General features: G+C 39.1%; 1 protein-coding gene across 6 annotated transcripts in view; it reads right to left on the bottom strand.

Annotated features, from left to right (window-relative positions):
• nrg1 (neuregulin 1) overlaps window positions 1-14,669 on the bottom strand; it is a 79,766-nt gene that overhangs the window by 45,218 nt on the left and 19,879 nt on the right. For 4 of the 6 annotated variants that reach the window (XM_085280410.1, XM_085280411.1, XM_085280412.1 and 1 more), the window contains 3 exons: window positions 13,675-14,639; window positions 10,293-10,431; window positions 8,394-8,461 (listed from right to left, as the gene is read on the bottom strand). In XM_085280410.1, coding sequence (XP_085136536.1) covers window positions 8,394-8,461; window positions 10,293-10,431; window positions 13,675-14,374 — 907 coding nt within the window. In that variant the 5' untranslated portion in view covers window positions 14,375-14,639. Of the gene's footprint in view, window positions 1-5,584; window positions 5,644-8,393; window positions 8,462-10,292; window positions 10,432-13,674; window positions 14,640-14,669 lie in introns of all 6 variants that reach the window. The other 2 variants (XM_085280414.1, XM_085280413.1) reach the window with 1 other exon arrangement.

A 14,669-nucleotide genomic window follows, 5' to 3' on the forward strand; every position in this document is an offset into this window, starting at 1 on the left:
TCAACCCAGATAGTCCTACAACATCCAGAGCCTTCAGGATCTCAGGGCGGACCTCATCCACCCCAGTGGCTATGACACCAAGGAGTTGTTTAACTGCCTCAGTGACCTCGCCCCCAGAGATTGGCGGGTTATCCAGTTTGTCCCCAGTCTCTGCTTCCTCCACGGAAGACATGCCAGTGGGATTAAGGAGGTCCTCTAAGTATTCCTTCTGCCACCCAACAAGTCAGCAGTGCTCCACCCGCACTATACACAGTGCCGGTAGCACACCACTTTCCCCTCCTGAGTAACGTAACGGTTTGCCAGAATCTCTTTGAGGCAGTCCAAAAGTCTTTTTGAGTTTTTGCTCCAGCCACTCCCTGTGCTGCGTTCCGCTTGGCCTGTTGGTACCTATCAGTTGACTCTGAAGTCCCACAGGCTAACCAAGCCCGATAGGACATCTTCTTCAGCTTGATGGCTCCCCTCATCTCTGGTGTCCACCATTTGGTTCAGGGGTTACCACCACGACAGGCACCGGCCACCTTGCAGCCGCAGCTCAGTGCAGCGGCTTTGGCAGTGGAGATGCTGAACATTATCCATTCGGACTCAGTGTCCCCAGTCTCCCTTGGAATGCTGTTGAAGCTCTGCCGGAGGTGTGTGTTGAAGAACTCGTGGACCAAGGCCTCTCCTAGGCATTTCCAGTACACCCTCACTATACGTTTAGGCGCGCCAGCTCTGTCCAGTGTCCTCCCCGGCAACCTGATCCAACTCACCACCAAGTGGTGATCAGTTGACAGTGTATTAAATCCTGTATATTTAGCCACATGTTTTAATACTTTAATGTTTTAACTTAACTAATGGGGACCTCATACCTGGTTAAAGCCTTGATCACATATAAGAATATCTATACCAGCTAAAGAAAAATGAGCTTACACCAATGAATGTCAAAAACAGACAATATCAGAATACTCAAAGTTAATCAAATGAGAAGTGGTTAAAGATCATCAGCCCAAAGATTACCAAAAAAGGATGAAATTCAGAACTGCCTATCACCTTTTTCCAGTTCCACACATACCCAGATTTGAATTTGAGATGATTGCTTACTGAGACATGGGCCCTATCATTTCCAAGGCAGTTACACCAAAAGATAAGCACTAAGTTCAAACTTTACCTTGCGTTTAAGACACAAGCCTTTTTTGATGTACTGATAAACCAAAATTAGTAAGTTAGAATTTTTTATATATTTCACATAATACTCTTCCTGTTCTTCCAGCAGGAACAAAATCAGATGGCATCATGCTTATGTAGTGCTTTTCTCCTCTATCTGAGCACTCAAAGCACTTTGGTTTGTAGACATCTCTGCACTTTAAATTCAGAGCAAGCTAAGAATAAATGCACTGGTCTGTTACTTAGAAAAACTTCAGCCAACTATATTAGTTCAGAATTTAAAAGGCATAATAAAAATGTACATCATTTATCTAATAGATTTTAGTATCAATGGTTATTACAATGTTATTATAGTGGCCTCAATCAGCATGTAGTGGGGTGTGGTCTGAGGCTTGGCTGCAGGAGTGGGGTGGTGAAGTGGGTTCAGAGGACAGTGCCGGGGGACACTGGCAACTATCATCTAGTCATGCCTCCCCTATTCCAGTAGAGCGCCAGGACCTGGAAGGAAGAGCTGAAGCTGGGACTGGACAGCCACTGAGTGCAGAGCAGAGTAGAAAAGGTTATCTCTGGGTATGAGACAGCTGGCAGTGTGTGGCCAAAACTGCACTTCTAAATAAAATTACTGTTAACCACACAGTGTATGTTCTGCTGGACAAAATAACACTGGCGTGTGTTACTCACTCAACTGGGGAACCCCTAATAATAACCACATGTATTTATGGCCCATATATGAAGTTCACTATGTTACCAGAAGTTTTAACGCACCAATTCAAATAATTGAATTCAGATGTTCCAATAACTTCTGTGATAAAAAACTTCAGATATATAAAATCAAGCACCTAGACATGCAGGCTGCTTCTACAAACATTTGTTAAATAATGGGTTGTTTTCAGGAGCTCAGTGAATTCCAGCATGACACAGTGATATTATACAACCTGTGCAAAAGCAAGTCCAGGCGTGAAATTTACTCCCTACTAAATATTCCACAGTCAGAGGAGGCGCAAAATGATAGAGGTTGTCAACTTTCTGCAGGGTTAATCACTATAGACCTCCATAATTCATGTGGCCTTCAGAATAGCTTGAGAACAGTGACGTATAGAGCTTCATGGAATAGGTTTCCATGGCTGGGAAGTTATATGCAAGCCTTACATCACCAAGTGCAATGCAAACCATTAGATGTAGTGATGAAGGCTTAGGTGTCTGGTTTTGGCAGTTGCGGCAGTTGGTACTCATGTAAGTGTCTGTGTAGGTTCTCAGTCATCCAGATCATGGTAGTCTAAGGAGCTTAGAAAGGTACTTGTCTAACTGCACTCTGCTAAGTGTGAAGTTTGGTGGAAGGAGGAGTATGGTGTGGGGTTGTTTTTCAGGAGCTGGGCTTGGCCCTGTTAAGGAATAAACATATATTCTTAGTGCTTATTTTCTGATTATATTGTTTTATGTATTTTAGTAATAAAGGCTTGTAAAGCAAAGCCACTTTTGACTCACAAACTAAGTGCTCAGCCAGACTGAAAAACAGGAAATGTATGAAATGTAAATGTAAATTAAAGATCATTTATTGAGTTTTGACCACCCTGGGTCCAGTCTTTCTTTTCCGCCAAAAGAATTAAAAAGAACTGAATGTAATAGCCCCTTAGTTCCAGTGGAAGGAACCCAGAGTGTACAGGGTGGGCCATTTATATGGATACACCGTAATAACATGGGAATGGTTGGTGATATTAAAGTCCTGTTTGTGGCACATTAGTATATGTGAGGGGGCAAAATCCTCAAGATGGGTGGTGACCATGGTGGCCATTTAGAAGTCAGCCATCTTGGATACAACTTTTGGATACAACTTTTGTCATAGGCCTTTCGCCCTATGACAGCTGGGATAGGCTCCAGCGCCCCCCGCGACCCTGAAAAGGATAAGCGGAAGCGAATGGATGGATGGATGGATGGATGGTCAAAAAAAGAAATTGGAACAGGACCCTCGGTTCACGCAGAAGATTTTGTTCAGTGATGAGGCAAACTTTTATGTGAATGGTGAAGTTAACAAACAGAACACTGACACTAACCCACATTGGATGGATCCCTCCAAGACTCTTGGAACAACAAAAGTGATGGTTTGGTGTGGTATGTGGGGTACAACGATAATGGGTCCATTCTTCATCAATGGTAACCTCAAGGCCACTGGATATTTGAAATTGCTACATGATGATGTGTTTCCCTCTTTATGCACTGAAGCTGGCACGTTCCCTGAGTTTTTCCAGCAAGATGGTGCACCACCACATTATGGGTGCCAGGTCCGAGCATTCCTAGATGAACAGTTTCCTGGAAAGTGGATTGGTCGTCGTGGGCCAGTTGAACGGCCCCCAAAGTCTCCCGATCTGACCACCTTAGACTTTTATCTTTGGGGTCATCTGAAGGCAATTGTCTAAGGTGTGAAGATACGAGATTTGCAGCACCTGAAACTACGGATACTGGTTGCCTGTGCTGGCATTTCTCCTGTGGTGTAGCTATCAGTGTGTGAAGAGTGGGAGAAGAGGGTTGCATTGACAATCCAACACAATGGGCAGCACATTGAACACATTTTATAAGTGGTCAGAAACTTGTAAATAACTCATGCAAGAATAAAGTTACTTTGAAACCAAGCACACCATTGTTTTTCTTGTAACATTACCAATAAGTTTGATGTGTCACATGGCCCTCTTCCTATTAAAAAAACAAAAGTTGTATCCAAGATGGCCGACTTCTAAATGGCAACCATGGTCACCACCCATCTTGAGGATTTTGCCTCCTCACATATATTAATGTGCCACAAACAGGACTTTAATATCACCAACCATTCCCATGTTATTACTGTGCATCCATATAAATGGCCCACCCTGTATATCAATATTTCTGTTCGAACATGACTGTGCACCAGCGCACACAGAACACCTTTTGGATTAATCAGAGTTGAGACATCAGTGTCTGACTTCACAAATGCACTTCTGGAAAAATTGTCAAAAATCCCCATGAACACACTCCTTGTGGTTTTTCTGGCTTTTCTTCTATGCTATTTTGGTAAAATATTGTTTAATTCATTGCAGTTGTTTAAAGGTTATACCCTTTAAAATGTAAAATTCCTGTTTTGTGGGTATATCCTATTTTCACTGTACTAATATTTCTAATGCAAATGTATGATAAATGATGTGTGAATTCATCTTTCAAATGCTGATACTGTATAAATGTTGACTGTCTTATTTTCAATTTGGATAAAGATTTGCAATAGAAGTTAGCACACTAAAGCATCTGCTTGTTCCATTATCAGACTTACATGATGAAAAGTGAAACCAGAAACTGAAAATTTACCTTAATATAAAAGTTGTGCCTTTTGATCATTGTGGCATAAAAGACAATGTAATATAAAAGTAAGAAACAAGTTTGCAGCAGTTCTGTGGACGAAAACACCAAACAAAAAGCTTCAGTAACTAACAGTTACAGTGACCAAGACAGTTAAATGTTAAATAGTAAATGGAATGACTCTTACAGTATATAACTTTTTCTATTCTCCCAGAGCACTCAAAACGCTATATAAGGCAATCACTCTGTACAGTAGACCTGAATTGGAAAACTATCACAGAATGCACTACCCATAATGCGCCTTGTAATCGGAAGGTTGCCGGTTTGAGCCCCGGCTTGGGCAGTCTCGGTCGTTGTGTCCTTGGGCAAGACACTTCACCCGTTGCCTACTGGTGGTGGTCAGAGGGCCCGGTGGCGCCAGTGTCCGGCAGCCTCGCCTCGTCAGTGCGCCCCAGGGTGGCTGTGGCTACAATGTAGCTGCCATCACCAGTGTGTGAATGTGTGTGTGAATGGGTGGATGACTGGATATGTAAAGCGCTTTGGGGTCCTTAGGGACTAGTAAGGCACTATATAAATACAGGCCATTTACCAACCATAAAGTGGATTGACTATGGAGAATATGTTTGAGTACACCAAATGTGTCCACAGAGCAGAGATTTGTTCATCAGAATGTAAATTTCTGCTGAACGTTTTGACATTTTGGTGTCAGTGTCATGGATCCAACCCTCCATGTGTTGACAGTCCAGGCTGGTATTCGTACTGTAACAGAGCAGGGGTTTTTTTTTCTTAGTATGCTTTGAGCCATTTGAGTATTGTTGAGTATTGTATTGTTGCATCGCCTTTTAGACTCAGTTAAATATGTTCTAATATTCAAGTATGATAATCCACCATTTCATTTTTGTGAGCATGTAAAAGGCTGTATTTAAGAAAAGTGGTTGTATGGATTGAAACACTCAATTTCTGAATGTATATAAATATACATACTAAATAAATATAAATACAGCTTTAAAGAAAACACTTAAATGGAGAAACACTGCATTAATGAAAAATATAAGAAGAAATAAAGAGGTTAACTGTTAGTCAAGTTGCAAGCCAAGAAGATGAGAGGAAATAGACATACTGTAAAAGCTGGCCATTACATAGTTTTGGCAGCGATCACCAGTAAATTCAACTGGACACCTGAGTAGGAAACATGAGAAATAAAGAAGAAGAGAAAGAGGGTGTTAGTTTATGTCATATGCAAAACCCACAGTCATCACTGGTGTTATGGATATCTAAACCAGCATGTCTACCTATTGAGTCTTTATTTAAAATTACCCTTTCAGACTACGTTGTATATTGCATAAATCATAAATGACAGATGATCAATTCTAATTTAGTGATTACAGTTAACCTAATTTAACTACTCTCTTTGCAACAGACTGAAATTTGCATGTATGTAATAAGACAATTAGGATAACCCCAGTTGCATAAATTTCAGACAAAATAGAATTAAAGACCCCAGTAATGGCTCCATTACTCTTGGTCATTCAGTACTGCAACAGGTAATCCCTCTGCTCTCTTGTATGTGACATTTATTTTCCAACACTACGTTTAGACTTGAAAATTTACAGCGACCTGCTAACCTGCTCAAGATAAATATGCAGTGAAATATGCAGTGCTGTTGATCAATATTATTATTATTATTATTATTATTATTATTATTATTATTATTATTACTACTACTACTATTTTGAAATTTTTTCACGCTTACACATTTCAAAAACGTTTTTAATATGTTTAATACACAAAGATGTCCCGAGTACAAGTTACAAAATGCAGATTAGAAACAATCATTTTATTTTTTATACATAATAGTTATCCACCTACCTGGCTTTATGTAACACAGTTACTTAATGTTAAATCTTGAATTAACTATGATTAACTGGATTAAGAACCGCAAGCCTCACTTGCAAGACTGATATGATTCAACAATATGAAAGATACTAGATAAAAATTGGCATCCTGAGAAAACCACAGTTGATCAAAAAGAATTGTCTCACATTTCCCCCCAAAAATACCTCAATGAACCCCAAGACTTTGGGGAAAATATTCTGTGGATAAATGGGACAAAAGTTTAACTCTTGGGAAGGTTTGCATTCCATTACACGCTATATAAATGCAATCCATTATCATTATTATTATTACAATTGGAATAAATTAAACACGTTTCATAAAAAAAACATCATACCAACAGTCAAACATGGTGGTGGTAGTATGATGGGCAAGGCCTGCTTCAAGGTCTGGATTAAGTACCCCAATTTATGGAATCATGGATCAAAATACAACACAAACAAAAAATAAAAATAAAAAACAAAGTCAAGGCTTTGTAGTGGCCTAGTCAAAGGTTAAATCCATCTGAGATGGTTTGGTATGACATTAAACAGGCCATACATGCTTCAAAACCTTCCAGTGTAGCTGAATTTTGCAAAGAAAAGTGGGCCAAAATTCCAGTGATCTGAAAGACATTGTCAGTTATTGCAAATGCTTGATTGTAATTCTTGCTTCCAAGTATGGCACAAACAGCTTATAGGTTTAAAGAATAGCTATCTTTTTTACATAAGCCCATGTAGGTTTAAATAGCTTTTTCTCTTAAATTAAATCATTTAATAACTGCACTTTGCATTTACTCAGGTAATCTTTGGCTGATATTAAATTTACTTTGATGATCTGTCACATATCAGCAAATATCAAAAAAAAGAAAATATCAAAAAAAGAAAGAAAAGAAATCAATAGGACTGTAGCACTGTAGGTTAGGGGCAACTTTCATCTGCTCTTATGCATTTTCAGATAATTTTAAAGCTTTTCAATAAGCTGTAATATAGTGGTATAATCCTAAACTATTGCATCTAATATTGTTATTATTGTTCATATCATTTCTACATCTAAACCCAATTACCAGTTTGGATTTTCCTTTTATATTTCATAAATATATTTATATTTTCCTTTTTATATTTCTTTAATGTGCTGACACAATTTAACACTTTCTGAGTTGCAAATAAAAGAATAGGGCTTGAGTTAGACTTGTACATCATGGGTATATCTTGATTTACGCATTTGTTTAACTAAATCCACAATTTTGACTATAGCCAGATCTCCCTGTATTGTAATAATAGAGATTATTGAGTTTAATAACTGGCCACTTATTTTCAGCTTTCCTTTCTAGCTTTGAATAAATAGTTTATTTATACAACGTTTTATATAATGCTGACTACTAAAAGCAATTAAAATACACGCACATAATTTAGCTGTTTTAATAATATAGGCCTATATACTGTCTATTGATTTTCTTATCATACACTCTCATACTCCGATGCTTTGAATTCCATAGTTACACAGGTATATTTAGATGTATTGTGTGTTTAATTACTTTATTTTAATATTAAACCTTGTAAAAGCTTGTAGCTAAACTGGTGAAACCCTCGGTTGAGTTATCAGGCTGATAACCACTTTTGTGACTGATAGTATGATAGATGATATTAGCATAAGATAAAGATTTGGAGAATCTGAAATTGCTTTGCACTACAGAACCCAAATTGTACAAGAACATAATCAATGTTTTGTTTTCTGATGATCTGGCAATGTGGCTGAATGCAAAGAAACACCACTTCATACTGAAGTGGAGATCACTGGTCTAAACAGGATGGATGAGGTGTGGTGAGATGTGAATTACATGCAAATTCACTGCAGAAGAGAGTATGCTTAAGCCTTTAGACCATGTTCTACATAGAGTCTACTTGAACTTGGAGAAATAAGTTCAGCATGCTCACCAAGTTTATATCTGTGCATAGAAGGCAACATGAATTTCTCCACTATTTCCTGGAGAAAATATGCTAAGAGTGAAACACCAGCAATGACATGTGGGACTAAATACAGTTGTATTCACATACGTTTTGGGTCTGAGACATTCTTAAGAACTGCTTGTTCACATCGGTGCCCAGTGAATCCAGCCAAGCACCTAGTTAATGGATAGAAAGGACAAGACAAAAACAGCACCTACTGTTATCCACAGGACGCAAACACTCAATGACACACAGTCACAAAACATACTATTTTCCAAGATAGAACTTTATCATATAATGCTTTTTTTGTTTAAAAAAAAAAATCTAGATATAATGTTACAATTACAACATAATAAACATAGTGGGAGTTCCCAACCTGGATGGGAGGCATACCAAAAAAGCCCTATAACACTCATGGTCTTTAGGAACTTAGGGTGATCCTCATCCACCTCAGTGACCCAGCCACTAAGGAGTTGTTCAGCTACCTCAGTGACTTTTTTTAAGTAATGGGCAAATGGGCAAATCATTCCCCTCACTGTCATGGAAGGATAGGCCCCTGGACAGGCTATCTGAAAGCCCCACAGTATCTTATCTTAGCTCAATCATTGTCAAATGGCGTATCACATTTTGACCTCAAGACTTCCAGGCCATAACTTAGCACAGATACACCGCATGCCAGCCACTTGGTTATGGCGTTCTATGTATGTCTCGCTGGCTAGCATTTTGAACCCTGTTGTTATGTGCCTGATTGTTTCAGAACTTGTTTCTGTTCTGCCATGATTACTGCATCTGTGCTGTTTTTTCAGCTTTACCCAGCCAGTGGTAGGATTTCTGGCTGTTAGTCAATTCTACCATCTGCTGGTGGTACATACCCTGGAGGGCCCTGTCTATCCATGATGGTTCTTCTCCTAGTCTACATTGTCAGCAAATTTCCCTTCTGGTAGTACTTTTGCTCTCTTTGTTACCATCTGGCTAAACTTCTCCAGTCCAAATGACATTCTGATGTTGTTGCTATGTTGCTATGTTGTTGCTTGTTCCTGGTGGTATGGATCGATGAATCAATGCCTCATTCACTCCTGGAATACAGCATGATATCATCCATGTAGAGGAGGTGGCTGACAATTGTTCTATTACGTATTCGGTACCCATAGCCAGTCTTGTCAATGATAGCACTATGGGGGTTCGGGCCTATACAGAACAGCAGTGAGGACAGGGCATCTCCTTGGTAGATCCCGCACTTGATGGTGACTTGTGTGTTTGGCTTGAAATTGTCCTCTAATGCTGTTCACCACATCCCCATTGAATTCCTGATGAATGCTCTTAGGGTCCTGATGATCCTGTATAGTTCTAGGCATTCCAGGATCCATGCATAGGCATTGAGTCATCTGCTTTCTTGTAGTCAACCAGTGGTACACAGGTTGGTCAATCTACAGGGTTGGCCATTTATATGGATAAACCGTAATAACATGGGAATGGTTGGTGATATTGAAGTCCTGTTTGTGGCACATTAGTATATGTGAGGGGGCAAACTCCTCAAGATGGGTGGTGGCCATGTTTGCCATTTAGAAGTCGGCCATCTTGGATACAACAAGAGAGTCATGTGACACATCAAACTTATTGGTAATGTCACAAGAAAAACAATGGTGTGCTTGGTTTCAACGTAAATTTATTCTTTCATAAAGAAGAAAGAACCAAGCACACCATTGTCATTAAATTGAATTGATTTTTTCTGTGTTCTACTGAGAATAAAATATGAGTATATGGGATTTGCATATCATTGCATTCTATTTTTACTGACATCCCAGCTTTTTCAGACCTGGGGTTGTATGATAAAGTTCCATTATATTTCTAATGTTTTCATCAGAAATCATCATGTCTACTTTTCAGACAATATAGGTTGGATTTAGTTAGTTAAGCAGGATAAAGTACAAAAATTATTTTGTTCTGGCATTACAAATGCCAGCAGTAGCAGTATTCAGTGAGCTTAACCTACAGTTCATGGCATACCTGCAGAGAAACTTTGTACTGCCCGGGATGATTTCAAGGGTAAAGCACTCGCCTCCATTAACACAGTAGTTCCTCTGACTGTCACTGCAGCGGGTTACGTGACTTGAGGTCTTTGCTGTAGTGGAAGTGCTGATGGTAGCTGGGGAGAGACACCTATAATTAGCATTTCATGAAAACAACACATGCATCCTCGGCCTTAAATATGAATTATACTTCTGCGCCAGACCTATGCCATGACTAGAACACCATTTTAACCCTACCCTACAGGTAACCTTCTCCCCACTTTCCTATTACCCAATGAACAGCTAAGAGTATCCATGCAAGTGGGCTAATGATTAACACGTGTAAACTGTCATAATTATATTTTGTTAAACATATGCATGTTGCATATATAATACATGCAATAAATTACTTCTTGGCCAATAATCTGTCAAATATTGGTCAAACATTTCTCTCATGAAATGTTTGACCAATATTTCAAATAATTTTCAGGCATAAAGAGCATTCCTATCACAAGATAGAAGTGGCAATAACTTTTTGTCAAAGCAGGTAACCCAAATCATGGAGAGGAAATGGCATTTTGCAAACTTAGAAGATTTTGAAATCTTCTAAGTTTGTGAGAAGAAGAGTTGAAAAAATGTTGAACACATTTTACATGCAGTTATTCACATAATTATTAGCGGTAGCTTGCCATTAAAATATCAAAAGCTCCCAAAATATTTTTAGACTTTTATCCACAGCCATTGTGAAGGGATGGATTACATTTCATTGCAATATGCTTTAAGTTGTGCTAATGAAATGAATTGTAGCAATAGTGTGTAAAAGCTATTAGTGGATTAAAATCAGCAATCATTTGCCGAGAGCCATTCCACCTATCATGCGTGAAGATAATTGTCAAAAATGTTGTTTGACAATATAAGTCATCCTAAAAGGTCGTGGTCATAATTCCACAACATCAGTATCTTAGAAATGTAACTCATCAGCTTTTTAAAGGTTATAAACTCCCCTGCTATAGGTTTTTATCCTCTTTGATATTATCTTGATTCTACTAGGCCTCAGCTGCTGGGAGCATGATGTACTGTGTGTTTCTTCTTCACTCACCTCTTTTGACTTTTTATGTATTTCTACAATACGTTGCATTTAATCATTAGTTAACTTTAAAATCTGGCTCTCTTCCAATGTCTTTCTTTTGCCTGTCTTCCTCTGTGCTCTTCCTTTTCTATCACAGCTGATGGCTGCATCTCCCTCCATTTTTCCTCCATTTTTCCAAGCACTTTCTCATTGGGGTTTTCTCTTGATTATTGAAGGGTTTTCAATTTACAGTATAAAGCACTCTGAGACAACTGTTGTTATGTTTTGGTGCTGTATAACTAAAACATATAAGAAGACATGAGGGGGTGGGTAAATGATCGTTCCTTCTAGTTCCCATCAGAACTAGAAGGAAAGAAGGATTTTTAAGGACAACCTGTTAATGAATTAAAATAGTCCAGCCTAGAAGTGAAAAATGCATGAACTACTTTTTCAGCATTGATCTGAGACAGGATGTTTCTATCTTTAGAGGTATTGCACAAATGTAAGAAAGCAGTCATTGAAAGCCATATCCTGGTCAAAACTGACTCCAGACTCTAGAAGATTCTTCACAGTTTTAGAGGAGGCCAAGGTAAAACCATACAGATTAAGCATCTGGTTAAATACATATATCCAAGATTTTTAGGACTGCAACACAGTGCTGTAGTGTGTTGCACTGTTGCCACACAGCAATTAAATACTGGGTTCAAACTCAATGGCCTACATGTGTGGAGTTCTTCCTATGCCTCTCCAGGTACTCTGGCTTCCTCTCACAATCCAAAGATATGCAGGTTAGGTTAGAATAGAATAGAATAGAATAGAATAAACCTTTATTATCCCACTGATGAGAAATGTTGGTGTTACAGAGCTCTTAGAGCAAGGGGAGGAGTGATTCTAAATTAACCATAGTTGTATGAATGTTTGTTTGTCTCCATTTTGACCCTGCAATAGACTGGGAACATGTCCTAGGTGTGCAGGTCATCCTCTGACATCTAAGAAAGGGTCTGGACTCTTCATAATCCTTACCTGGATAACTGGTTAAGAAATGGATGGATGAACTGTTATCAATTTTAAAATACTGGAGAAGAGGTGTTTTAAAAAAAAAAAAAAAAAACATAGAAAAGGGAAGCGTAAGACAGTTACAATGCATCTCATAATGTCAAACTTCAAAGTGAAACGTTTAGAAAGTACAGACAGTCTTTGGAATAAAGCTGCACTTGCTTCCTAAATTTACAACAGGGCTGCAACTTTGAGATGAGTGATAGGGGAGGAGCAGCAGTGCTATCACCGAGAGACACCAGCTTTGCCAGAAATCAGATAACATTCTACAGGCCAAAACAAGACATTTATACATTTCAGCATCAGAATCTCACTTGGGACACTCAGAAAGAAAATTAACAGAGGTAATTTTTAAACATTAACCTTCTGTCACTGCTGGTATTCAAGCATTCTTAAGTAAAGCACTGTCTACAAACCAACCCCTGACCTACCACCACTACCTCACCACAATACAACACAGAGTGATGTGACTACAAACAAAACAGCCTAGTTGAGAGGCCCAGGCAGAAAGAGAGCATAAATGGATTGGTGTATTTTCCCCTGTGCCTCAGGGATAGTGGGGACATCAGTTAGCTTCAAGAAGGCTCTGACCTTGAAATGTAGCATAGGCAGAAAACAGGAAGTCTGGCTGTGCCACAGCCTGGGTTTTCAGTTTATGTCATGCATCATTTATTGATATGCACTTTTCAGTATATCTCGAAATGTGCATCCACACACTTCAGAGATCTTTCACATTTCTCACGTTTTTTTTGCAAACAGGAAAAACATTTTAAAGAAAACACTGATTGACTTTAATTACTTAAGTCATTTCATTATAATATAAAGGGCCACTTAAACTCTAAAGTGGGTAAAAGAGGATGACTCCCAGAAATCGCACAATTAGTGTATGGGTAAAGTAGATTTAAACTGAAGGTTCAAGGTACACACTTACACAGTTTGTGTAGAAATAGTTCAGGGGCTTACTCATGGCACTGTGTGCAAGTCACAACACATCTGTTTTCAGGTACAGAACATTCTTGTACAGAAAAAAAGAACACTACAAAATGAATGATACAAGAGAAAAAAAGTTATTTGAATCTTATTATATCAACCTGTTTTATCTTTTGCAATGATGAAAATCATAATTTTGTGTTAGCATGTAATGTCTAGCCATTGTAACCTACAGTATATCTAATTTAGGCTCATAAAAATATGTAAGTAACTTAAAGAAAAACCCACTTACAGATTTTTATATAAACAAGTATTGGGTACTTACAGATAGTTTGATGATGGCTGTGTGATTTCTGTGTTGACTTTCGTTGGGGAGTCTGCTTTGGGGTGGTATAGTGTTCAGCGTTATATTTCAGTGTGACAGCAGGCTCAATCACTCGTGAAGACTGAGACACATGCGGCTGTTGTGTAGATTTATCTTCTACTGAAACTTCAGGATGCTCTGGGGTAAGGGTGAAGGTGGTGGTTAGGGAGTTATTTGAAGGAGTTGCATGAGGAAACGAGACTGTTATTCCCAATGTGGGTTCAACTGGTATAATAATTGGGTCTTGTCCAATAGGCTTAGGATCTAAATGTGATGGTGGTTCATACTCAAATATCTTATCCACAAAGACCCATTTGAGTCCAGCTGTGCAGAGGGCTAAGCTAAGCAGACAGGCCAGTATGGGGAGGATGCAGATTTTCTCAGAGTGCAGGCAATTGTTAATCTGTTCCATCTCTATGCACACGCAGCAGGCCTCTGGCAAGGTCACAATTCCAAAAGCCCCCACATGCTCCCCATCGTTACCAGCACCACCTCCTTCTGCAGTTCCCTCTATAGCCTCCTCCCCACTCTCACCAGCTGCCTCTGTCTCCTCTGGTTTCTCTTCTGGGACTTGCCTAGTATCAACAGTAGAGCCAGTGGGGGAGACTGATCCAAAAGGGGGAGCTGGCCCTGCAGAGACTTCCTCCATTCCCTCGGTCATCCTTTCACACTGCTTGAAGAAGTGTTTCTTACCACCTTAGCTATTAACTCAGATCATCACACAATGACATTTTTCCACCAATGTCTTTTAGTATCTTTTCCATTGTGTAGACACAGAGGGAGAGCTGGGTTTCAGAGAAAGGTGATGCCCTTCAAAGAGTGGAACCTTGCTAACAATCCAGGGGATACGTAGACAGTCTATGCATTAGAAATAGGAATTCCTTATTCATGCTTTTTTTTCACAAGGAAAACAACTGTCAAATTTCCTGCAGGCAGAAACAAAAAATACGGAAAAG

The sequence above is a fragment of the Mchenga conophoros genome, linkage group LG7 (assembly GCF_057382185.1).
Source record: "Mchenga conophoros isolate Kocher_MC1m ecotype Shallow Benthic linkage group LG7, M_conophoros_male_GT1.1, whole genome shotgun sequence".
In the NCBI taxonomy this organism is placed as follows: domain Eukaryota; kingdom Metazoa; phylum Chordata; class Actinopteri; order Cichliformes; family Cichlidae; genus Mchenga; species Mchenga conophoros.